The sequence below is a fragment of the Phaethon aethereus genome, assembly GCF_964289735.1.
Source record: "Phaethon aethereus genome assembly, chromosome: 5".
In the NCBI taxonomy this organism is placed as follows: Eukaryota; Metazoa; Chordata; class Aves; order Phaethontiformes; family Phaethontidae; genus Phaethon; species Phaethon aethereus.
The window spans coordinates 59,601,224-59,628,306 of record NC_138579.1 but is presented as its reverse complement, the minus strand read 5'-3'; the positions used below and the strand labels follow the sequence as shown (position 1 = coordinate 59,628,306).

Sequence of the window (27,083 nt, the reverse complement as noted above, 5' to 3'; positions counted from 1 at the left end):
GGCCCGACAGGAGGGGGAGGGGGAGGAGCCGGGCCGCGCGGAGCGGGCGGGCGGCGGAGCCGCGGCTTTATTCGTGTCGGTCGGTGCCGGCGCTGCCCGGCTGCCCCCGCTCGCTGCCCCTCGCCGCCTCCCTGCGCGCGAGGTGGGAGGCGAGGCCCGGTTCGGCGGCCCGGCGCGGCAGCCCCAGCCGGAGATGGCGGTGGTTAGAATAAGGCACACTGGGTAAAAACACATTTATATACTAACCTCGCCGAGAAATTTTCCAACAATTCCTCCGTCCGACCACCATGCACCAGGACAGGAAACGGCCGCCTCAGCGCCCGCCCGCCTCAGCACCGCCCCGAGCCGCGCGGGCGGGCCTCGCGCCCCGCGCTACCGCCGCTCCCATTGGGCGCGCCGCGCTGTGCGTCACCGTCTCTATTCGCCATTGGCCGCCTCCAGGCCCCGCGCCATTGCCCATTGGCTAGGCTCCCGGGGCTCCGCCCCGCGGCTTCATGGCGTCTCGGTTATGCTGGGTTCGGGGTTGTCGTCGCCGCCATTTTGTACCGTAGGGAGTGAGGCGCTTGTGCGTCAGCGGGGCAGCGAAGGAGCTGGGCGCCAGGCGCCATTTCCTTCCCCAGGGAGGGCGCCTGGCGGCAGTGGTGCTCGGGGACGCCGTGGGACCCTTGGTGGGGTCGCGGGGAGGGAGGAAGCGAGGGAGGAGAGCGTGGGGGCACGGGCGCGCCCTGAGGGTGCTGCCCCTGGCAGTGCAGCAGGCCCCCCGCGGTGGGGACGGAGCGGCGCGGCCCAGGAGGCGGGCGCCGGGAGCTGTGCCGCCGGGCGCCAGCGGGGAGGGACGGCTGGGTCGGGGGTGGCCCGCTCGCGGGCTTTGGCCTCGCCGTCGCGGCCCCCATAGACGGCCCCGGTACGTCCTGCTGGGGCCGCGGCTCCGTCCCTTGCCGGTGCAGGAGCCGGAGGGAAGGAAGGTCGCTGGAAGGGTGCCGGGGCGCGGTGCCCTTGCGGAGGGGCTGCTCTGAGCAGGGTGTGCTGGCAGGGCTAGGGGGAGCGAGCACCCTGCCCTTCCCCAGCCTTGTTATCTTCTGCTGCCATTTCAGCCCAGATCTTGTGGATAAGGACTGTTCTTGAAGTTATGCTTGAGGATATTTATCGTTAGGTGATCTTTTTGGTATGGAAGCACAGCCGTCCAACAACAGCTCCACAGGCAGTTAAAGGTTATTACAGTTATTTTGGTAGACGATTTTTCAGGAAAACCCAACTGTGCAATGAAGATGAGCTATCACCATTGACAGGACAATGTCCAGCTCTGTAGGGCTTACTTGACCTTTCTGAACGTGGCATATAAAAGCATTTAAGATTTTTTTGCCTGCAATTCCAGAATAATAGTTGTAAATTCTTGCACTCATACAAACAGCAAAAATAGATTGTTCCTGAATAGGCCTAATACGGAACAATTTTCCTTTCTTGGTTTCAAGTTTATTTCCCACTTCTTAATGGGAAACTTTCACCAAAAATGCAAATGACAGCCATCAGCTTGAGTTACAGTGACATATCCAACATAAAATTCTGGTTTGGGTTTACCAGCTCCTTAATGTTAATAGATTACTTGTTAACATCTCTGTCAAATCCTACGACTTGGTGTTTCCCATTCTGAAGTGCTTTCTGTTTCTAGCATCAACATCTGAGAATGTAGAGTTATAAAAAGCAGAAATATGCAAACCAATGACACCACTTAAATAAGCCACATACTGATTGTGAAGTAATTTATAATCAGTGCCACAACACTAGACAAATTAAGCTTTTCCACATTCCTGGTTGTGGGTATGTGGAAGGTCCCACAGAGCACAGGGAAGGGAAAAACCCAGCTCAAGGGACACAACTCTGGCTTTTTATAGTCCGTAACAGCATAATATGGAAAGCCTTGAACCTTCCAAGCTTTTCTCAAATTTTGATAAACCTTGTTTCTTCTACTACCGCATTCAGGTTAAAACTTTCAATAGTGGATTGAGCAGAAATGCATAACTGTAGTGCTCTTCCCAGCTACATTTTTTGAAATAAACCAAATGTGCGCTTCTGCATAGATTTTCAGAAGCATTGTTCATCCACTGCTGATGATGTTCCAGAGAGAAAAACTTAATTAGTAGCCCAGGTTATGGAAGACTGGTAAAGTCTTAACCAACATACCAAGTTTGGACCAGCATTACCTGAACTTGGCCACATCAGTTAAATCAAAGCCCATACATAGACAATGCTGGGTCTACCACTAATACTGAGTTTGGAACCATGTCCCTTCCCCTGGGAGCCTGCAGCACCCACTGAGGAGCCATCAGCAAGCATCAGTCCCATTGCTGAAACTCCGGAGAAGGGGAATGAAGCCATGTATCTTGCTGTTTACAGACACACAGAGCATCAGCAGGGGCATGACTGCCTACAGTACAAACTGCTTAAGTACAAAGCGCTTCCAGTTGCTGAGCAGCATCTCAAGGGAGTTACGGGCGACAAATTCAGGTCCAGGAAATGAAAACGGTTAGCAAGAAAAAGTAGGTATGAGGAAGGACTGAAAGGAAACTTGACAGAAATACAAGCTGTGCTGAAAAGCTTCATTATGTTTCTACTCTTTGAGAACTCGTAGTTGCAAGAGGAGGGAAATTACCTCTAGAAAAATACAACTGAACCCATAAAACTTATGAGGTATCAATTACCAGGCACAATTAAAACCGTGTGCATGTTTATTTTCGGGCATTCTGTAATTAATCCACTGCAGACCTCTGAATCTTGCAGTTGTAATTCTAGGCTACAAGAGATTTGAATTTTGCTGTACTGCGCTGACACCTATTAGTAATTCTTTACAGAGAGCAATTTAGGTAAAAAGGGCACTAAATTTACCAAATTATGTCAACGTTTTAAAAAATAATGTAAGCCTTTTATATTTAACACAGTTAAGAGAATTGTGGTTGTGCCTAACATTTCTGGTTGAAGAAATATTTGAAAGAGGAAAATACAAACGTTAAGGCTACATAACTAGATCAGGACTCCCAAATACTGTAAGAATACAGCTACATTCAAAACACCACACTGAAATAAGTGAAGATAAGGATTTGCTTTAGATGTTTATTAATCCAAGGAGATCTTCCAGAATATTAAAAACAGAGGCTTTAAATTTCCCAGCTCTTCCTTTAGAGTTGCATTATCCTTGAAAATGGAATGGGTAAGTGCAAGGTCTAGGACGAAGATCAATTTTAAATTTGACATAAGTGTATCACTGAAATTGATATATTGCATCACAAAATGCACTATCACCACCAACAACAATGCAAAATTGTTTTGCAATTTATATAAATACATGTCTTGGAGCAAAGGAAAGCAAAGTTCTAGATCCATTCTTTAAAAAGATGCTCCTTGCTAACCAGTCTAGCGACACATAAAAGCACCCTTGAAGTAAGACGGTATTCCTCACACCAAGATAAAATTCTTCCCTTGACTCGTGACTTGAAAAATATAATTGTTCCAGAAATGACAGTGGCACTAAATGGGCGATTTTCCCCTCATTTTTTTTTTTCATCTGCTTTGTATACAGAGCCCTCTCACTGCTTCTCTGTCGTATCTTCCGCCATGAGGCAAAAAGCTTCTCATCTGTCCTAAAAAGTTCTTACTTTTTGGGGGGATGAGTAACAAGATAAGCAGATACCTAACAAGCAGATGTTCAGACTATTTATGTCAAACTGGGCATTTTTCAAGGTCAAGGAACACACAGGAAAAGGCATGCTGTAATTATGTCACCTTTTTCTACAAAAATAAAACCTTGTCTAAAGATTATCTTGAGGCCAGAGTACACCTATACGTGCTCAGGAGTTACACATTTACAAAAAACCCCCAGTTCTGTTACATGTACTTGGCCAGTCAGCTAAAGATTCAAAAGTACTACTGTGGTTCTCATACCACTACTATAACGGATACTCTGACTCAAGGCTTAATTTTTTAGGCTTTTCCACATCAGGTGCAATGTCCATTCTTTTAAGTCCACAGTTTGCTTTGAAAGTATCCCTTTGGTATTTGGCTAGGGCAACGTGGCATTAGAGTCCTGGTTCAGTCTCTCACATTAGCACTCTGTGTGCAGGGAATTGTATTTGCTGAAGAAAGGCAGACCAGAGAGGAGTGACTGGAAAACACCCATTACACCTGCCCAGAGAAGCACTAGTGGCTGTGCAATAAATGGAAGGCAGAGCATGGTGCTGGTCAGCTTGTAAAGGAAACCCCAAACCATGAATTCCTGCTACTCTGCTCATGCAAAAAACCACACCACACAAACCAATTTTCTGAAGACTGCATTTTGAGTATCATAATATATATATGTGCATTTCATTTTTACAGATATAAACTCAGTTTATTTTTAACCTGTATTTAAATTTTGGAGGCTTACATTAAATTAAGGTAGCTTGTTTAATATTAATTGTAACAGCAGGTGACATTTTTATAAAACAGCCAAAAGAAAAAAAAAAAAACAACAAACAAACGATTTATAAGACCTGACACCAATGATCTCAAGGCAAGATCAAAAACCTATATATTTTTGCTTTTAGAAAGGAAAAAGGGGGCATTTAAGCCAACCCCTTCACAGCATCTCCCTGCTGGCTTCTTCATACAGTGGTTTTGATAGTGGTCCCAGAGGGAACTGTATTTTGCCTCTAGCTAAAATACTAGTTACTATAGCAACTTTGAAGGAAGAAAATTGTGGCTTCAAAAAAGAAAGATTGGCAAAACTTCAAATACACTGTCTGGATCAGGCAGACAACAGCACAGAATAATGCTGGGAGTGCAAAAAGAGGGGGAATGAAATGCAAGAGTAGTGCATCTGCACTACCACATGCTAGAAAAAAAGTATTTTGCAAAATTAGGGGAAAATTGCATTCATGGATCATAGCCCAAATTAGCCAAATTGTTGTGTTTTTTTAATAGATTGCATATATAGATGTTTCATCCACACACCTCAGTCAACTCTTAAGAGCAGAACTTCACATCTTATTTACCTGCTTTAGAGAACGTAAGTTTTTCCTCAGTGTTTACAGTACACATTTGTATCCAAATTTCACCTTGTACAGTGAGATCTTTAAGAAAAACAAAGGACACGGCGGGTGTTTGGTTGGTTTTTTTTTTTTTTAGCAGCAATGAAATATCACTAACCCCTTTTTACATAACCGAATTCAAGTCACAACCAGAGGTGACTGCACCACAAAGTCACCAGGTACAAAACTGCTAGTTCATTTTAAATTAATAACTTGAAATTATTTTCCCCAATACATCCCTTATTTTTTATTTTTATTTTTTATAAACAGCAAACATTTTGCTATTTTTGTACATAGGCTAGCAGGCTTGTTTCAATATGAAAGTGCTAATTCATTTACAGATTTATCAGTTATGTAGTGCTACATTAAGTGTCCAATATTCTACATATGAACAATCTTGATAAATGGAAATGATGAAGATTAAGTAAGGCTATCTGATTACCTTATCTTATTTACAGTAAAAGAATAGACACCCAATAGGAAGGGAGAAAAGGGAAATAAATTGGGCAAATACTCATACTGCCACAGGTGTAAAAATTAAGTCTGCCTTCTAGCTTTTCCTGTAAACGAGACATTTTAAATAGTCCTGCAGCCCATGCCTATTTTTTTTTCCTCAGAAAAAGAAAAGCTGCCTTCATGACATCCCCTCTTGATTTCCGATTTCCAAAGTGTGTCATTTGAAGCTTTAAATTCAGATTCTTCCTATCTTCAAAAAAACCTCTGGTTTGCTTTCCAGTATTAGGTTGCATGATCAGGTCCCGCTTCTGGGGCTTTTGTCCAATCTATTTATCAATTAGAGTGAGTTGTAGATAACATGAACCAGTTCTGGAACCACTATTGGGAGGAACACAAGCTCTTCACTACAATCACACAGTAGCAGGAAAAGTGATAATTCAATTCATTCCTGGGGCAGGGCCTCCAAAATTAAATGAAGTTGGCACAACTGGAGCATTGAATTTGTATCCTCCATGCTTTTCAATCATTTTGGATTCTAAAACAAAACAAAAAACACAGAAGGAAGATATTTTAGTGCATGTGTAGGGGGGAAGACAGATTTAAGGTTTTGTGACTGACCATTTTGAGTCTCTCAGAGATACAGGTTTAACCTGGGGTTACCCAAGAAAGTAATCAGCACCCACGAAATGGAAATGTGCCAGGCCCCAAACAACAGATGGACTGATTATTTATTTTAATTTCTCAATATTGTTATAGCTATGCTTAAATTAATTTATATTTTAAAAAGTCCACACTTTAGCTTCTGGACATGTGTTTGTCATTTTCACATTTCAGAAACAGGACCTGAATGAATGCTGGACTTCTGAACTTGGTAACAGGCACCCAATTCTTTCTGATTAACGTTAATAGACTTTTAAGTCAAATCAATAACAGAGCACATGTACAAAAAAGTAGTACACAGATATTAACTAAATTTGCAGTCTTCCTATGTCAATTCCACAGTATAAGCAGAAATAGCTACTGAAGCACCAGGAACAGACTTTTTAGTATGTACTCATATCCCCTCGATAGCCAAGCAGATAATTTGGAGTTCAGGTTGCTAGACCATATAATACAAATCTTTGAGAGAAAACTACCGAATTTATTACTTTTCATTTTCAACTAAACCTTAAGATCTTTAGGCATCTGAGGTCCACATATCCATCACTATAACTAGCAGTGATAGTTAAGCTGTCTGGTTTTACTAGCTGCATATTCCATCCTTTAAAGATTACTCCAAGACTGATTTTTACAAGCTCTAATACATAGACAACTGAAAATTAGGTTGGTAAAGAGCAGACAGAAATGTGTATTTCTGTCTATCTTTACTACAATGTAGATAATGCAGAAGAAGGTTTATATTATTCCCAGCTCAAGGTAACAACACTTATTAATGTTTTATTTCCAGCCTAACAGCTTTCTCCTACCTCAACATAGTTGCAATCTTTCACTTTCTGGGAATATAGGACAGTTCATATTATCTAGAGGATCTGCATTTTGTCTGTTTCTTTGGAAATAGGCCAGAAAAATGTTGCCATGGCTGATGAAGGAGAACATCACCTGGGGAGCATCACTTTGTTCTCTCATGGCTCCATAGTGCACAGAAGACAAATCTCTTAGCTTATGGAAATTCTTCTTAGCTACATTAGTGTGATAATTATATTCCAAATTCTTTTAACAAGATGTCCCCATGTGTGATAGGTAGCCTAAATGGACTATCAGTATGGTCTGACAGTACACAAGAATTTTCTGTAAGGATCTAGTTGCTTAAGTTAAACTTCAAAATCTGAATTTAACTTGCTCTATGAATAAGCAGCCGAGGAAAAAAAACAAACCAAAACAAAAATTCTTTTTCATAAAATGCACTACTAGTATATAAGCTCATCAGTACGATGTCTACTACTTGACAGGGGTCATAGTGAAACTGTATTTTATAACCATTAAAAGTGGACCACTTGGGACACTTACAAGCTTTGTGAGGTAATTTAGGCTGTTTTCTGATAAAACCTACTTATAAAATGTGCATTCTTACTACTAATCTTTTTGTTGAAACATTTCTGAACTTCTATTTTGAAACATTTTGTAGTAATTGCTCAATGAGATGCAGGATGTGAGACTGGACTGATGACTCAAAATTCAACCTTGACTTTAGAGTGATACATATTGGCTTACTCTCAAACACCTAGGAAAATTTGCACACAAAGAAAGAAACTGGAGATGTGCCCACTTCCTGTATTTTTAAACCTGTATTTGTATTGAAGAACAATCTAGAATATTTAATAGGCTTAAAAAATGTAGCTTTACAGATAGATACTACTTCCATAATTTGCCATGTTCCCATCCATAGAATCACTGTCTATCCCAGGTGGACTAGGTCACATCAGGAAACAATTTGTCAGCCACTGAATGTGTGTGTTGCCATACTTAAGAGTTCAACCACCTTCAGGTAATCAAATCAACTGTTTTCAAATCCAAGCAGTTATGACAAATATGCTTTTATTTACTTAAAATTCACTTCATTAAGACATTTCTATCATTCCTTACACCTGTGGTATGGCATACAATTTGTGCATTGAGGCTTTGTGACCTGACAATTTAAAGAGATTTCACACATCTCTGGAGTGTGAAACAACCCTGCTTTCATGAAGACATTACCAGACTTGAATTATAGGCATTTTCTGTATTTTGCTTCTTGAGCACATAAAAAGCATTCAAACAGTGAAAGAAGCAATTAATGATATAAAAGGGGAAAAATACCATGTGCTGCCCGCCTCTGATCTGCTAGAGTTGCTATGTCCTGCAATTGTTTTCTTTGTTCTTCATTAAGACCCTGTGTCAAAGCTTGGTACCACACAGGATTACGATTCTGAATTGCTGCAAGAGGAAGAAAATATAAGCAAAAGTGTTCATTTAAACGTTCTGTAACTCAAAGCTTACTAACTCACTACCATTTTAATTAGAATAATATTCTGTTAGGGTTACATAATTCAGGGCATTTAAAAACACTAATACAACCTCTGACCTCTTCCCTCCCACTATAGATTCATTCAACCATTTCCCCCTGTTCTGAAAGCTTAATGTTGGCTTCCCCTTTCCAAAGAAAGAACTTGTTCAAAGCGTATATTGGAAAGCCTATTTGGAAGCTTTCAACGGGTTCTAGTTTACAATGGTATACACTAAAATTAAGTTAAAATGTAACTTGTGGCCAGGAAAGGAAATAAAGTTACTTACTCTGAAAGATTGTTTTAAATATCTGATATTCATCAATAGGGTTGTCTTCATCATCAATAATTGTGGAATAGCCTTCCAAAGCAGTCTCTTCAGCATCATCTTCTTCCCAGTCTTCATCATCTCCATCTTCACCTGCCTGTTTTGCTAGAAGTTCTAGATATTCTTGACCATCTTCATCAATGTCATCTTCATCACTCCCCAATTCCTCTGATTTAAAGATCACACACAAGAAGTTTATCTCAAGAACAGCAAGAACAACTCTTTAAGTAGATGGCTGATTATGCAGCACAGGCGATGGAACTGGTAACAGTATAGTGCAGACTAGAAAGAGGGAAGCTCATTTAACTCCTCTCCTACTGCCACGGTCTCCCCCACCCCAGACACTCTTCCCTCATTTACACCAACTGTGCAAGTGGGAATGGAAAATTTTATTGTGTATGGAAAATTGTATATACAGATTGTTTGGAACAGCCCTTGATAAAACTTTAAGCAAAGCAATATTTATGCTCCAAAGAAAGTCTGACATAATATGACGAAAACACTTTTAAAGGCACATGCAAAAGGGCTGTTGAAAAGAATGCTTCAGAAATACAAAGCATAATAGTATGAATGATGTATAATGACAATAATCTGCAGAGTCCAGAATTCAACAGCAGAAATCAAAAAGAAACTGGGCTTTAAGTAGATAGATGAAACCCAACAGATGATTGGTTTGAATGTGGAAAACTGTTTCAAACCATCACTCACAAAGACACCAGGCCGATGATGGAAAGATAAAAATAGGTAACAAGAAGTAAAAGCTTAAGCAGAACGTAGGGAAAGGTGGAAGAAAGAAGTACGGGGAAGCGGTAGGTAATTTTCACCTTCATGTAAAGAAGGTGGCAAAAGATGTGAAAGTTTGTGAAATGACTGTATGAAGAAGAAAGTCTATAAAGGCTGATGAAGTTGAGATTACATTAGTTGGGGGGGGGGACGCAGCTATCCACAATAGCTGTCATTTTCCATGCACAGATAAGCCACCAGCAGCTTATGGAGTTTGTAATATAGCCCAAACCATACAATGGATTTGAAGGATTCCTGGAAACTCCTACTGACTCTTACCCCTCACTCAAATGGGAAACATTGCCTCAGTAATCATTTCTTTCAGCAATGACAGCATCCACACACAAAAGCTAGCTTGATGTGAATTTGAAGAGACTCAGCCTAGAAGTTAATTTTTAAGAGGGACTGGAAAGTAAGTCAGATATACTTGAAAGTTGTTAAAAGATGTTCAGTGTTCCAGCACAGCTTTTGATTTTTGGAATTAGGGAACTCTGAAGAACTCCACAAAGGAACTCAGCATCTCCATCAGAAAAAAAATGAAAAAAGACAAAGTAACACAATGTTTTGGTTTCCATACCTGTTTCCTCATCATCTTCAGCTTCATCATCATCATCGCTGTCATTTTCATGCTCTGCATGACAGGCGTATGCTCTTTTCAATCCATTAAATAAAAGGATAAAAGCTGGTAGGATCTGGCCAGCAACTTGATTTAAAACCTGTGGTATTTGCTCCAGATCAATAAGAGCACACAAGCCAAGCACACACATCTTTCTATCATGAAGTCTACAAAACAAAAAGAGTAAAATAGTTTTGTTATGATTAACAAGCAGGTAATATAGAGGTGTATCACAGAGAAGAATCTTCAAAATTAGAAACACTTACCCCAAGAAACAGTCCACATCATTAAGCCACTGTGTTATGAAGTGATTAGTGACAGGCTCCACATTATTGGGAAAACGAAGATTTTCCAATGTATTTAATAGTAAATGAGGATTGTAATACAAAGCAGCTATGGCAACCTGGAGGCACATTGTTCGCAGTTCACTTGTTTTCACTTCTCTGGTCAATCTCTCTAATGCAGCTTCCACGAATAAGGGTATGCACTGAAGAGTGAGAACCATTACAAATTTAGGATAAAAAATAACTTTTGTAGTTCTGTATTTCACACTAAAGTTGAGAAATGGCATAAAACCAGTCTTGTTCATAAATACAGAGGGCATAAAATGGGAAAAATTTTTATTTTCCAGCAGAAGTCATATACAAAGATGAAATGAAAAGGTGTAAAGATTTAATCTACTCTTAGCACATGGATTTTTGTGACGTCATGCACAGTAGATTTAATTCCTGGTTCTATAATCTTGTGTTTTAACAATGAAAAATAAGAGGAAATGTGTATACTAGGAAGTCCAGAAAAATCAGCTTAAATCTTTTTAATATCCACAAAGTCAAGAGATATTACTAACATCCTAAGAAATCAGCTGTTCAAAGGAGTAGTGTCTTCAGAGATGCTACAGTGAAAAAAAAAAATTGCTGGAGAAGATTTTCTCTCAAATACATTAAAAATTAAAAGTTTCTAGGCACGCTATTCACAAGTATTAAAAAGCATACAAAAAAAGTTTAAACAGCTATTATAGAGTGCTCGTCATGTACAGAGCGGAAGCACACAAACTCATCTCTCAAATTCCAACTTCCATAATGAAGTCCCTCATTCCTCTACGACAATAATTCACAAAAACACTTGAGTTTTGCAGTTCTGGAGACAAAGCGTGCAGTAACTATCTCTGCAGTGCTGTTAACTGAGTAACACTGAAGTAGAACGGAACTCATGTTAATACATAATCAAATGATACTGCAGAATAAATTCTTCTAAAAATAATAGTTACAGCAACCAAAGTTGTTACCAACCTGATCAATGCCGCGCCCTTTACACTGAAGAATAATTACTTCTAACAGCTTTGCTGCATGACATTCTGCATCTTCTCCAGCAACTCCTGTAAGGACCTGAAAAATAATATTACTGCTAATGATATCCCTTCGAGAAGTATTTTCTATATATACTGCTTCGCTTTGAAAAGCGGATATAAGTTTACCACTCTATTACAATGCAAACATATCCATCAGTGAAGCAGCTAAATCTACAGCAATGACTCAGTATCAGAACTAGAGACTGAAACATTGCTGAATGCAGGTAAAACTGGGGGGGGGGAAAAAAAAAAGGTTTATTTCCATACACAAACCAAAAATTTTTCTTACACATTTATGTACTGAATTTTGTAAAAATTGTGTTTACAAATTTGGGATGTCCACTGGGAGGCCAAGCAATGCCTAAAACTTCGGTGTTAAAGATTCACTGTGCTCAGCTAATAAAATACTAATCACTAAGAAGTCATAACAGGCTAATTTTCTTTTTATATATATATATTAAAAAAAATGAAAAATATATATATAAAAAATGTTCAAGTATTTACAATCAGCCTGGTTGCAACTTACTGTTTTCAAATAAAGGCTGGCAAGAGTTATTCACTATAATATTTAAACTTTTTCAAAAGAATTACTCAGGAAATACCATGAGCAGGGCAGTTGGCAGTTCACCATAGTTCTCATATAGACACAATACATGATATCCAGAAGTGGAAACTGAAATCCTCACAGATTACTACTAGAGATTATAAAATATTGACACCATCTTATAAAGAAGTATTCATTTCCTCACATAGGGCTAACATTCTGGAAAACTTTGTGTTCTACATATTGATTGGATAAAGCAAGTCCAGTTGGCAGCTATCTAATGCACAGGAGCTGAGAATTATAGATTCATAGAAGCTTTGGGTTGGAAGGGACCTTTAAAGGTCATCTAGTCCAACCCCCCTGCAGTGAGCAGGGACATCTTCAACTAGAGCAGGTTGCTCAGAGCCCTGTCCAACCTGACCTGGAATGTTTCCAGGGATGGGGCACCTACCACCTCTCTGGGCAACCTGTGCCACTGTCTCACCATTCACATCGTGAAAAATTGCTTCCTTATATCTAGTCTAAATCTACCCTCTTTTAGTTTAAAACCATTACACTGTGTCCTATCATTACAGGCCTTGCTAAGTCATCTGTCCCCATCTTTCTTATAAACCCCCTTTAACTACTGGAAGGCTGCAGTTAAGGTCTCCCCAGAGCCTTCTCTCCTCCAGGCTGAACAACCCCAACTCTCTCAGCCTGTCCTCACAGCAGAGGTGTTCCAGCCCTCTGGTCATTTTGGTGGCCCCCCTCTGGACCCGATCCAACAGGTCCATGTCTTTCCTGTGCTGAGGGCTCCAGAGCTGGATGCAGTACTGCAGGTGGGGTCTCACCAGAGCGGAGTAGAGTGGCAGAATCCCCTCCCTCCCGCTGCTGGCCACGCTTCTTTTGATGCGGCCCAGGATATGGTTGGCCTTCTGGGCTACGAGTGCACATTGCCGGCTCATGTCCAGCTTTTCATCCACCAGTAGCCCCAAGTCCTGCTTGGCAGGGCTACTCTCTATCCCTTCATCCCCCAGCCTGTATTGATACCAGGGATTGTCGTGACCGAGGTGAAGGAACTAAGTTAGCAGAAACTACGTTAAATACAGAAACACTGCCCAAAAGCGACTGGACTGAGTCAGAACAACTGCATTCTGCTCCCAGCTTTCATCACTGACTTGGCATGAACTTGGGAAAATAACTTCCTATTCCTGTCCCTCTACTTTCCATCCCCATTCCACCTGTTTTAGCTAATAGATTTAAGACCTTTAGCATACATATTGTGTGTGGTATCCTAGCCATAGTGAGGCTACAAATCTCAGATAAAAGAAACCATCTACCTTTTGCAATATGCATACGCATTTTGCATGCCCGTATGCACAAAGTGTATTACACAAAACACTCATGCACAAAAACCTGGGTTGTTTAACCTGCTTTTGTTGTGTATGATTTATTTTTCCCCTTTAGCAAAAGCATATATCTGAAATTTGATGCAACCTCTTTAAATTTCTCTGCGATAACTTGATTTGTGGAATCATGGAGGTTGTTAAATAGCATAATGCTTTAAGAGCAGACGTCAAAATTCTTCAGTTTCATAGTCTGCTGTTGTGGAAAAGAAGTATCCATTTTAACAGTGTATTACAAGAGATCACAGGTTTTGTTATCACAAAGGAATAATCTACTTACCTTCTTGCACATACTGTATATCATTTCAAGATATTTTGTGTCTGACAGAAGTGTATCTGTATCAACAGTAACATAATTATGCAAGAGCGGCATCATGTCTGTATTAAAAAAGAATGATCACAGTTAGATATTGTTTGCATGTTTTATTAGATGAGCTGTTAAAAATCAGGTTGAAATCTATGTATTATTAAGTTAATTACAGTTCTTGCTTAATGTTTGTCAAGATAAGCGTGCATCTAGTCATAGATGCCTTAGCAGAACAAGGCTGGTTGCAGCAACAGCAGAATAAAAGACTTCAAGCATAACCTCACTTCAGTGTTCTCCTAACATTTCAATCAAGATGCAATTCATTGTACGGTTGAAATCACATATATGAAACCATCTGGCTTTCTGATTTATTATTTGTATTACTTACCTGTAAAATAATCAAAGCCATCCTGCTGAAAGACTTCAAAAACAAGAGGAAGAAGCTGCCACATTTGTGCAGAAACTTGTTGACAAGTCAGACTATGAGCCAAGGAAAAGATCTCCTCATAGAACTCTAAAACAAATAGAATCTAGGTAAATTTAATGCCAATCCCATACACTTAAAAAAACATAAGCCAACAAAAGTAGAGATACCTAATACATGCTGCTGCAAAACTGTTCCAATCACTTGCAAACAGATCCCTTCCAGCTGCTGGGTAATCTGAAAAAGGAGATTTATGACTGTTTTCAATACTTTGGAGTTTAATTTAAACACATTATAAAATAAAATTACTCAAAGCAATTTCTATTTACACAGTATAGTCTTCTAAAAATAATTCAAAATTTCTCACATTTTATAGCACTAAATGTGTAAGAGCAGCACTCTTAGTTAAGGATTTATAAGATAGCTTTTAATACGAGGCGTTTTTGGAATATTCTTTAAATGCTAGAAGAATCTCATTATAGGGTATCCTTAAAAAAAAGCCTGACAGTAACCCTATGGAACAGTTCAGTCCCATTAAAACACAATAAGTAAATGTATATATCAGAGGGGTAAGCAATGGAAGTTGCAGGAAGTATTCGCTGTTCCGGAAAAGTGAAATTTCAAAAAACAAAACCAAATACCAAACCACCTCCCAAACCTAGCTCAGGATGTTCATACGGTATGTGGACAATGCTGGGCTACAGATTCAGACACTCTCCCCAATTAGTATGTATTAGTCTGTGGAACAGCTAACAGAACAGTCATTAACCTGTTTAGGGCACTTACCTTGCATAGGGACAAATAAGGGTTGAGTTTCTGGTCTTAGCTATGCAGAACAGGATTTGAAACTAACCAGCTAAATACCCTATCTCTTAGAACACTGGATATCCTATGTGAGATGTCTCTAAATACAAATGTTTACTGATCAACTTTCTACAATTGAGTTCCTTGGGACTAGCATATTGTTACAGAAACTTTTCATTTCAATAGCAAGAATTTACTGACAAAAACAAGTACATGAAAAGCTTGCTGAGCAGCTTTAGTAACAAGTAAATAAACTGAACTGGTCCTTGGTTTATTGCATGGCAGCACTGGATTCCACCATTGAGCATTCAAAATTTGTGTTATGCTGCTTCCTCAGTAAAGTCTTCAGAGCCCTGAGAGTAAAACTTATTACCGAACTGTATAGTCACTAAAAAAATACAATGTATTTATCAAAAAATAGTAGCTGATTTTGTCAAGGAGTATTTTCATCAGCAATAGCATGTTTTGAACAAGCTGTACTCTGGACAGAAATAAGGCCGTTCAGTACAACCCAACTAAATAATAAAAGTTTTCATCACACCAGAGAATTCTACAGTGCAGATTAGGCAGGTAAAAAACCCTATCATTTAGCATAGCCACAACAGCTGTATTTACAGATATTGATTCTGTTGCAGAGAGCAAACTAAGTCACCAGAGTCAATGTTCAAAGCTCAGTGAAGTTTTACCTATTTTCTGTGAAGGGCAGACCTCATCAAGACAGATGTTTTTTTCCAGCTGCACTGACAAGAGTTTCATCTGTTAGAGACAAGTTGCTTCCACATATCTGAACAAGAACCTGGATTCTTATGGGAACACTTAAGCTCTATTACTACACGTATTGTGTCAGAAATGCGACCCACTCTGTCACAACTTTGTGGCATGATAAGTACTTTGTTGTTTTCTGTTTTAAGGTATTTTTGGTTGAAAGGACAGTTTTTCAGATAACAATATCAGGAACACTAGAACTACAGAAGACTTCCAGTGTTTAGACAAGACAAATTAGCTTTAAAGTAATTTTTACTCACTTCCTTGTGATCTTCAACTACACTGAGAAGTGTATCAATGGTATTCAAGATTCCCATTGCTGTTACTGCTTTGTCATCACTGCCCTCTTCATCTGGTCCAGTCTGGATCACCTGGTTAAATGTCATTGCCTGCATGTAATAGCAAAACAAGCCATAAATATGTCATTTAATGAGGACATGCTTGGAGATGAAGAACAATTGTGCAAGTCTGGTATTCTACACAATTTATGGAATATTTCTTTTAAGAAAATGTGTATTAATATTAGAAGGTAACTGCTCCATTCCAGAGTTTTTCAAGATAGATAAAATTTGAATGTTAAGCCATTTAAGCTGTCATCCTTTAACCATTCATGAATAAAAAGATATAAATGACATTACTTTCCATGCAAAAGAATACATTTTCTACAAGTAAGTTTTTCTGACGCAGGGCTTAATTGGTAGCTGAAGTAGACTGGACCACTTTGTAGGCATTCCCAGAAGGGACATGCAAACAATTTAGTTTTAACTCCAAGGCAAGGGCCTTGGGCCTTCCTCATTAAAGGGAAAGCACTGAGATGACATCTGCTTTTGAAGCCACTAGTGTAACTTGCTAGATACGGCCATTCAAGGTCTGAATTTCTCCTGCAGATTCAATTTTATTTTCACATTACATAGAACACAAAAAACTTGGTGTGAAAATAAATGTTATTAGAAATCTGCTCTTTAATTTCCCATTTTAAACCAGAAAAACTAAGTCACATTGTGGAGACTACCTAAAATGTGCTACCAAAATTCATTAACAACACTATTAGAGGAAAATACGTACAGATTTCTCAATCATTTCTACAATCTTTCTGAGAAATTTTCATGTAGCTCAAGTTATGAAGCCACTTTTGAGAATAAACAGTCTACATCTTGCAGAAAATTACTTGTATCAATGCACTTGGGCAGACTGGAGTAACAACAGCTATTGATTGATGGACAGCTATCTTAATTTTAAATACCAATCTTTCTCATATTAAATCTCTTCATAAGTCACCAGAAAGTCTTACCAAATGCTGTGTCATTTCTACTGCAATTGGGGTAACTTCTTCACTATATTCACAGATCATCTTCTGAATCACATTAGTAAGATCATCATTTTCAGTTTCTCTTATAATATGAAGTAAAGCTTGCATTACAGGTCTAATGAATGGAGTAATATATTCTTTAGCTGTAAAACAAGTGGAAGTATTTGAATTCATATTCTTACAAAACTACAGTATAAGAAAGCCAATATATATTTTATTAATACTTAGTACTTCAGCACTAATATGCCAAAACCATGGGTAGTATAAATTGTTATAGCAATACTAATATTAAAAATATTTAATAAAAATACATACCAAGAGGATCACAACTGAAGTAGGAAAAGACTATAGAACTCTGGTTTATGGAATGCAAGATTACTTATCAATGCAAAGTTTAAATGAACAGGAATGGGTACATTGGCTAATTTTACAAAAATACCTAAGTATTTGATATAGAATTTCTCTTTGCTTTGTGGTTTTTATGCTAGCTTCAGGAATACTAAGCAATGTAAAGCCTGGCAGGATAAAGAAAACTTTTTTAAAAAAAGTTAACATGAACTAATGTGTGCTGAGACAGATATGCTTATATTGCCACTGTATTTCTGATTCAATGATTAGCTGCTGTAAAACTGGATTTATTGTACCATGAAATTGTGATCAAGTTATTTATAGAAAATAACATTTTCCAGCTGGAAAATTACAGTAAGTTATCACAAATTGCAATTGCAAGTAGTAAATTAACATCAGGAAAGAAGAGAACAAGTCTCCCTGAACATAGCAATATGAATGCCTATTCCATTAAAGCTTGCTGTAGCTTTAAGAACAGAGGGCTACCTTTCTCTTGATTACTGATCAGAACTTGAAGTGCTATTGCAGCTTCCACTTTCACAGGCATTTCCCTATCATCTATCAGACACCGTCTTGTGAGTTCTAAGGCTGTCTGAAGATTCTGGTCACTCTTAAATTTGACTTCACAAAAATAATGAAGAACCCAACAAGCCTGAAAAAAAGACATTGAACAAAATCAGAGGTACAAAACCTACAAACAGGATTATCAACTACTCGTATACCCATAACCTACACAAATTATTAAAACTGAAGTACAACTACTGCTGAATAAAGATACTGTAAAACTTTTTGACAGATGAAGATGTTTGAGCGTGTGGAGGCTGGCCAGTGGGAGGCTTGTCCTTCAGGACATCACTAGACCAGTACTATGATCTCGGGTTCATCTTTGGCCACAGGTTTTGTGTGAGCAGTACAGTCTAAATGCAAAACACAAATAGACCATACCACCAGACACAGATGGAAAACTATGCACACAGTTCTGCAGCCATTTTAAAACTACACAGTAGCTAGCTATAATCACACATAAAGACTGATACTAGTGTCTGAAATAAGCACACAATTTATTACGGAGAAGGTGCAGAAAGGAGTGCCTTTGTTAGAGCAGAAAAATTTAAAGAATATTCCTGAACTCCTCAGTTGAAACAGACATTATCTCTTAACATTAAATCTTGTACTTTCTTACCCGTGCTCTCATGTAACCCAGTTCACTGCTAAAGAGAGGGAACACATGATTCTGCAACATATATTCCATCTGATCTTTATATATCTTCTTCTGTTAGAATATGAACAGAAACACATCAGTTTAAACCTTTAAATAAAAATGCATTTCTAATCCAGTAAAAAGAAGTCACATATACAAGTATGAACAGCATAATAGGACTTTTAACTTCCCCCTTTATTAAAGTCCATTAAGCAACAATGAAGTCCCATATTAGTAATTAAACATAGACTTTTTATAATTTTCAGTCAAAGGAGTGACGCTTTTTTTCCCCCCTGTAATTTTTTTTGACTCCGAGAGACACCTTTTGCTTGGCAGTACATTACTCTGGTATCAAAAGCAAAAGTGGTCAGGGAAGATTCTCAGAATTGTGGTCCAAACACAAGTCCATGCCCTGCATCTTTTTTGCTACCATTCTAATTGAGCAAGGTTTCCAATTTCACTTTATTTCCTTTCTTTCTTCTACACACAGAAAAGATCTCGTTAAATCAACAGCCTCTCACTGAATGGATTTTTTCCCTTTCTTCCACAAAAAAAGGGACTGTAGTTAAGTGTAGTGCAGGAAATGGTATAGCAATTCCTACTAGAAGCAGAGAACTTAAAGGAACCTAAAACAATAATCTGAACTTGAACACGACCTAATAAAACTTGTGTAATTAAGCTGATAACAAAACCAAATCAATTAAAGCTTTAAAAAAAAAATAATGGCAGCAATTCAAAAACTTGTAAACTCAAAGAGCTACTCTCATTTCTTCTAAGATGCTATATGTGAAAGAAAGGAAACGAGGGGTGAAAAAAAAGAAAGAACCAAAAGAACAACCAGATTTGTTATGCTTACTTTTAGGAGAATTTCAGCCAAAGAACCGATCATATGTAAAGCACCATCTTTCTTACGAGGATCAGCATTTGGCTCCGTAAGGATCTGATAACAAAAGCCCATTGTCTTCTGCAAGACCTAGATTACATGTAAGGTTAGGCAAAATATTTCTGTCAAATCATCTCAGGTACCGTTCTCAGTGCTCTGAAATGCTTAAATCTCTAATAATCTGCTCCAAGACTGAAATCTGGATAATGCTTTATGTCTTTGTTATAAACACACAACATTCTTGACAGATTCGTCCTAGTGGAATTGGCAAATACAAAAATCAAATAGGCCAGTGCAAAATAAATTTCATAGAATTAGTAAACTTTAGTGTACTATGATATGACAAGAGAGCAGAAAAGTAAAACTTATTAGTAGTTCTTTCAGCAAACGGAGACTATAAACTAAAGCTAGCTAATGTATTTAAGTAAAATCCTTGAATAGCTTACCTCTTTCCTTTTACTACATGATGTAAACAGTAACGTCTGAGCAGCAGTTGTTGGAGAAATGAAGTCTTCAAACACATCTATTAAGTAAACATGTAACAGCTATAAATTTTGGTCTTTTACTACAGTTCATGATCCTAATCTAATCTAATGATTTAATATGAAACAAAAGAGCATCTCCCCCCCAGGTGGTTAATCATGCTTTCTTACTACAGATATTCCAAGACCAAGCTGCAGGAACACATGGTTGGAGACTCCCAATACATATGTTTCACCTTTTTCATGATCACTGGCTCTATATGTCTAATTTGAAGTTTTATGTCTTCCTTATTTAAAGGCTAATCTTTGTAACAGTAGAAGCAGACACCAGTCAATTTTTGACATATGTTATTTCCTGGCCTGTATCAGGAATAGTGTGGCCAGCAGGAGTAGGGAAGTGATTGTGCCCCTGTACTCGGCACTGGTGAGGCCGCACCTTGAATACTGTGTTCAGTTTTGGGCCCCTCACTACAAGAAGGATGTTGAGGTGCTGGAGCGTGTCCAGAGAAGGGCAATGAAGCCGGTGAGGGGTCTGGAACACAAGTCTTATGAGGAGCGGCTGAGGGAACTGGGGTTGTTTAGTCTGGAGAAGAGGAGGCTGAGGGGAGACCTTATCGCTCTCTACAACTACCTGAAAGGGGGTTGTGGCAATGAGGGTGTTGGTCTCTTCTCCCAAGTAACTAGTGATAGGACAAGAGGAAATGGCCTCAAGTTGCGCCAGGGGAGGTTTAGATTGGATATTAGGAAAAATTTCTTCACTGAGAGGGTGGTCAGGCATTGGAACAGACTGCCCAGGGAGGTGGTGGAGTCGCCATCCCTGGAAGTGTTCAAAAAACGCGTGGATGTGGCGCTTCAGGACATGGTTTAGGAGACATGGTGGTTCTGGATTAATGGTTGGACTTGATGATCTTGAAGGTCCTTTCCAACCTAGTGATTCTGTGATTCTGTACAGGCAAGCACACATAATTGAGTTTAAAATGCTCAGCTTCGTATTTCTCTACAGATTATCGGAGCCTTGTACAATACCTGTACTGTCAACAGGTCTTCCTCTGACCTGAGTGATAAGAAACTCCCAAACCCATAAAGATTCCTTGTTCTAGACACATAAAAGTCCTAGTGGAGGAAAGAATTTGTTCAGGAAGTCTGAAGTATATCTTCTTTCTTCCTCAGCCTGAAAGGACTGCATAGACTTAGAGTAAACCCCAACAACAAAGTAGCAAGTCACAGGACATGAAATAAGACAAGCCTGGAATGCTAGGAGTACTTCACAGTGTTTTATTTACCATTACGGTAAGTCTGTTCTGAACTGTACCATGTGTGAAATTCCTTAAGATTGTAAAAACTCCAGGGCCTGAAATATTAGCTGTTGTAAAGCATAAACCTTTAATAACATAAGTTTATGTAATTATTGTTAGCTACACCTGGACTGTTTGACTTATAACAAAAACTTCGTAACTGTCAAAATTAGCTACTTTTTCAAGTGCAGAAACACCTGTGTCATTGTTGACTGTCATATGTTATGTGCCACTTCCATGAGAATATCCGAAAGTTAACTATATAAAGTTGTATTATTTGGATAATACAAACTGGTTTTCTCTCTCTCTTTTTTTTAAAGATTAAAGCCATCTCTATTTTCACAAAAAAACTACCAAAATTCCATCTTTGTGTGAAGCCATATTTTAAACGTGAGTAGATTTCAAATACTCACCAAATTTCATGCGAATATATTCGTATGGATCTTCTTGCCAAAGCTCTTCATCAGCATCTGTATAGCACATCAATGGAAAAATAACATCTTGGATAATTCCCTGCAATAAAAAAAAAGTTGAAAACAGGCTAGTACTACTAAACCAATCTCTGTATTCTGTCCTGTATTTCAGAGATTTTGTCCATCCTGTGACTTCTCACACAAAATGGTAACATTCTAAAATTATGTGGGCATAGTGGGTTTTATGTGCTACCTTACAAAAAAAGGTCTTTTAACTTAAGGTAAAGCTACAATACAGCACAAGCCATTAGATTTTCTTTGGATAATGGTATGTGGCGATGATTCAATGCCACAAATTCAGTAATTAACATCTCCAAATTTGTTGTGTTGCTGTGTTACACTGCAATTCTTAACATATTAAAGCACAAAGGACTGACAGCAAAAAAAGCTATTAGCTAGCTCTGCTCCTGTATCAAGGTAACCCTCACCAAACAGGATTAAATTCTTCCCACCAGCAATTTATAACAGAGGTCCCTAAAACTTGAATTCTAGCAAGGCTAGAAACACCATACAACAAACTGACTAATGTACTACTGAGTCATCCAAGTATTAAAGCTCAAAAATGGTTTACTTGAATATGAGGTTTCAGATTCTTCCAGGTGACTGCATGTGACACTCCTTGATTGATGTAATTCAGCGTCTGCTGCAGAACTCTAGGAGCCATGTACTGCTTTTCCTTGTATTGATACAACACCTTCAGCAACACCTAGAAAAAGCAGAGCTCATCAATAGCTTATACTGAGCACAGACCACTTTAACCAGAAGAACTCTACAATCCCTCTCAATCCTACATAAGAACCCCTCTGAATCCAACAAAACCAACGTTTATTCATTAGGCTAAAATGTGTACTGACTAATCCTTCTACTAAATGTCATTGTTAATTGTATAAGGCAATCTGCAGCTCATTATCAGGTGCTGCACATCTTTTAAAAATGCAGTCCTTTAGTAAGACAAAACATACATGTTAATTCATCACCAACATAGCCCAGGAGCCCTTTCCCTGCAAGGTTTATTATTCCATCTTGACACTCTTTGGGGGCAGAAATTCATGCCCAAACACTGGATTGGTAAAATACTCTACACTCAGGCAGTCTACCGATTCTTGCCTATGCGCAGCCTTACAGCAACAGCAGCGTATGAAAAATGTATGAGTATGAACCAGCCTCTCCCCTTGGCTTTCTGGCATCAATTCTTCTCCTGAGGTGCCCTTCAGAACTATTCACAGGGATTTACATTTGTTAAAGTACATGGCTCTCCACGAATAAGGATATGAAATGGACATGGGACCGTTACTAGTAATTAAATTCCAGCTCACTGGAACGTTTGGTATTGGTAATGCAAGGGCATTCCCTTGTAGCCCAAGCCAGATCAGTGGCAACACTGCACCTTCAAAAGCAGCAGCACCAACTGGAGAGAAATGACAAATCCCATTTCCAGGGTTTCATTAAATTCTTCACATAAAACAACGTTTTAAAAAAATCTAAAACTGAAGGAACTAGGAAAAAAAAAAAATCTATCAATCTGTAACATCACCCAGAAAACATTTTGGGAAAGTAAGATTCATTATTTTGAAAAGTAATTCCGTTGACAACATTACACAAGCACTGAAGCATGTCTCCCAGAGGAGTTGCCTCACACTTGAGTTTAAAGAGAATGCATGAAATGAGGACCATGAAATTCATAGCTTTAGTAATGGTTTTATGCTCTAGATGCATTATCAGTCCTTAAAGTTTAACTGCTCATGTTTAAAAGCCTCCTGGACTTAAGAAATTACTGGTTGTTACCTTCACCTGAGTGCAAGGCTTTGGTGGCATTAGATACTGACTTAGGATAGGAAAGGAAAAGAGATCAAATGTTCAGACTTGCAGCTGAGGCCTAACAAATGGTCTTTTGCAGTCATGCTACTTAGGACAAGGGGTTTGGTCCTCTCTTTTCACAAATCTAAGTAGTTTCATGATTCAGATGCAGTAAGTAAAGAAATGAAAGATTAAAAACAGGTTTAAGAACTGCAGTGAGGAAAAACAGGATGTGAGATGGAGGCTATAGGGCAAATGAAGAAAATTCTGCAACTGTGCCAAGGAACAACCAGGCACAGTGTTTGAACCAGTAGTGTTCAACCAGGGCTTAGTTCTGGCTCATCATGTCTTTCAAAATGAGAAATGTCTTGAGCAAAAAAAGCTGCTAACACAAAGGATAAGAATCAGGGTATCTGAGCTAGGCAGCTCAGCCTGTTTTGGCCAAGCTTAAAGTTTAGCTAGAACTAATGCTCAACGTACTGGATTATTTGGGGGGTGGTGACATGCACATGACAAAGAGGTATAGCGTAGATAAAAAGAAGAATCAATGAGAAGTAATTATCAGAATAATATTAGCAGTTTGTTTCATGTTTATACTTGAACAACCTGTAATCCCATATTTATCTACTACTCCTTTAGTAAAAGGGTGCGTACACTTCGGAGAGTAAAGCGAACTCAGTGAAGCGTATTATCAGAATTTGTATTTTCAGTATTTCACAGATTTCCAATTTTTGTAAAGAAATACATCCTGTTCAAAAATTTTCCCTAATATTTATCTGAACAATTTAATTTCTTGAGCATACATCTGAGACTTATCTTCTGCATAGAAAGAGAGGACAGCACCTTAAAAATAATCTGTATTTCTAAACAAGTTACATTATTGTACAGGAAGAAACTGTAAGCATGTTGAAGTCCTGCTTTTTAGCAATTTTCTTCAAATACTTAAATTCTTGGTGTTCCATAGATTCAGTAACAGTAAGGATCAAATTTGATTCAAAGAAAATGTAAACAAGAAACACAAAGTATTTTGTTGAGATGTTTAAATTTATCTTTTCAAACGTTTCTTTTGCCCATACAGTCTTTTGTCAGAACTTCACTGTAGCTTGGAAGTGCAAAGCAACCAGAACATGCAATAATTATCTGATATCGTCTACCAGTGATAGATGAGCACCTCAGAAGGTGACGCCGACTGCACTTGTCCAAGTAGAATGTTGGCACATATTTACTAACACTCAATGTGACAAACGTTCTTTTCCCTTTCAATACTTTGACCTTCAAAAAACCCACATCTATTTAGGAGATACTTTCCCTACTTCTCCTCTTTTAAAGTCCCTTAATTCTTTATCATTTCATTAGGAATGAAAACTAAGAAAATGGAATCTGAACTAAGAATTGTTCCTCTCCTGATTAAAATAAAGGCTTTGAAGAAAACATTCTGCTCCCTGAGATTTTCATAAATTTAACAGTCTGTTTACATTTACAACCTAATCACCTTAATATAAAGACTTATGAGCCAATATAGGGAAATTTTATAAAAACTACATGAAGCTTTTTTATAAATAAGCTTGTTTCAAAAAACAGAAGTCAGTAGTACAGCCAAGAGCAGAGAATCAGATCCAAAAATTTCCCAATGTTTGTGGGAATTTTCTTGCTAGTTCCCAAAGTTCAAATTACTCACTTTAAACACATGCACTGTAAGAGACAGATGACAATTCCTGCCCCACCAATCCATTCTGTCCCTTCAAGAAAACCTGTAAGTTGCTGCCATGTGGTAGGACTATCTGAATCATGAGGTTACTCCAACAAAAGTAGAAATCAAGGAGAGTTTGGCATAACATTAATACATCAGCTTAGAAACTGCTATAGTCCAGAAGATGCTTTGTGTGTAACAGAACTTGTAGAAGTGGAAACCCGCAGACAGGGAGATGAGTGGAAAGGGACCAGACTGACCTGTTTGTAAGTGAGCCTCTGCTTCATCAGGCTTTTGCAGAAGGCTAGAAAGCTTAGTTTTTACTGACTTTGAGTCAAAGAAAAACTGTTATCGTCACAGTTAAAAGGATAGGTAAGAAGGTCAACTACACCACAAAAATATTCTACTTATCTCTTCCAGAAAGAGAGAAATTGATAACATGTATCTGAAGCTCATCTGAGGGCTTGTTAATATGAGAGCATTTACTCTATTTACAGGTTATCAATAGGCTATTTTCAGTGGATTGTCCTACGTGGCAAATTAATAATTTCTTTAATTATTCTTTTTGTTTAACCCAGAGACATCAGTGCTTTCCATACCAATGTGCTTAAAAAACAATTATGAAGAACAGCAAGAAGCCTTTTCAGAAAATAATGAAATAAAATATCACTACTAACTCTAAACTTATCCTAATCCCCCCTCACATTCAGCGTGTCTTACTTGCTGAACACCAACAGCAAACGCCTTCAGGAACACTTCAGCAAACTCATTGTACTCCTTGGAAACATTACCAGGGCTTCCATACCTAGAATTAGAATCAAGTATGTAAATTCAAGGGTGCAGCAATATTATTGACTTGAATATTTGTTTGGGTTTTTGTTTGTCTGTTTGTTTTTAATAACAATGGAAGAGAAAATACCTCTCAAAAAGTCTAGCTAAGATATGCAAAGCCCACTTCTTGCATTTCCACCAAGGCAACTCAGGTCTATCATCTTCATCAACTTGAAGGGTTTCCTTTAGAAAAGAAAAAGGGGAAAAAAAAGATTATTTACCAACTATTCACAAAGAGTTCAAATTATATGTATTTTGAACAACCATATAGCATATTTTGCTTTTGACCTGCCATTTGCACTTCTAGCTTAATAGAGTTATAAAGCAGTGTATCTAAAAATAAATCCCATGATATATGCTGCATAAATAGTCAACATATTCTTGAAAGAAGCAAAACTAAGTTGTGCTGTAATTCAAGACCAGAGCTCCCATACAAGCTACATATTTTCAAAATTTGTCTATTCTGTTTAACACACCGTATTTAGGTTAAAAATACATTTTCTTGGCATCTATTGAGAAAAAAAAATACAGAAATAAAGTTAAACTTTTAAACATTCTAATGAATGAAAAATACTTAAGCTTGAAGACATAAATACCCAAAAGCCACTTACAGCTGGTACATCCCTATCGACAACAGTCTTCAGGATTTCGATCCATTCAGTCAGGTTTTGCTGATTTATCAACTCCAAAGGTAGTGTGTACTTATTTAAAAAAAAAAAAAGGGGGGGGGGGAACTTATTATAAAGCAATTTGAAAATGTTATTTTCACAGTTTGAATTTTAGCTCTTTCCAATCTTTGTCTACACTTAGCTACCATGAAAGATCAGCAAATGACTCCGAAAACCAGGCAAAAGAACACAACCTAGTCTATATCCTCAATATCCTCAAAGGTGCTAGATGCCTTTACTCCAATTCATTCTGCTTATGCAATGCTAAGATGCTACTTAATAGATGTTACATTAATTTCTGAAGC

At 38.3% G+C, this 27,083-nt stretch overlaps 1 protein-coding gene across 1 annotated transcript in view; it reads right to left on the bottom strand.

Moving 5' to 3' along the window:
- Positions 1 to 5,953: 5,953 nt before the first annotated feature.
- Positions 5,954 to 27,083, bottom strand: part of IPO7 (importin 7) — a gene marked incomplete at both ends in the record, with an annotated part of 36,115 nt that continues 14,985 nt past the window's right edge. The window contains 20 exons of the mRNA XM_082000121.1: positions 5,954 to 6,051; positions 8,313 to 8,429; positions 8,787 to 8,993; positions 10,186 to 10,391; positions 10,491 to 10,711; positions 11,514 to 11,609; positions 13,782 to 13,879; positions 14,197 to 14,322; positions 14,403 to 14,469; positions 16,062 to 16,190; positions 17,093 to 17,253; positions 17,945 to 18,110; positions 18,642 to 18,731; positions 19,516 to 19,632; positions 19,989 to 20,065; positions 21,733 to 21,832; positions 22,364 to 22,498; positions 26,000 to 26,084; positions 26,199 to 26,293; positions 26,722 to 26,811. Coding sequence (XP_081856247.1) covers positions 5,954 to 6,051; positions 8,313 to 8,429; positions 8,787 to 8,993; positions 10,186 to 10,391; positions 10,491 to 10,711; positions 11,514 to 11,609; positions 13,782 to 13,879; positions 14,197 to 14,322; positions 14,403 to 14,469; positions 16,062 to 16,190; positions 17,093 to 17,253; positions 17,945 to 18,110; positions 18,642 to 18,731; positions 19,516 to 19,632; positions 19,989 to 20,065; positions 21,733 to 21,832; positions 22,364 to 22,498; positions 26,000 to 26,084; positions 26,199 to 26,293; positions 26,722 to 26,811 — 2,481 coding nt within the window. The remainder of the gene's footprint in view (positions 6,052 to 8,312; positions 8,430 to 8,786; positions 8,994 to 10,185; positions 10,392 to 10,490; positions 10,712 to 11,513; positions 11,610 to 13,781; positions 13,880 to 14,196; positions 14,323 to 14,402; positions 14,470 to 16,061; positions 16,191 to 17,092; positions 17,254 to 17,944; positions 18,111 to 18,641; positions 18,732 to 19,515; positions 19,633 to 19,988; positions 20,066 to 21,732; positions 21,833 to 22,363; positions 22,499 to 25,999; positions 26,085 to 26,198; positions 26,294 to 26,721; positions 26,812 to 27,083) is intronic.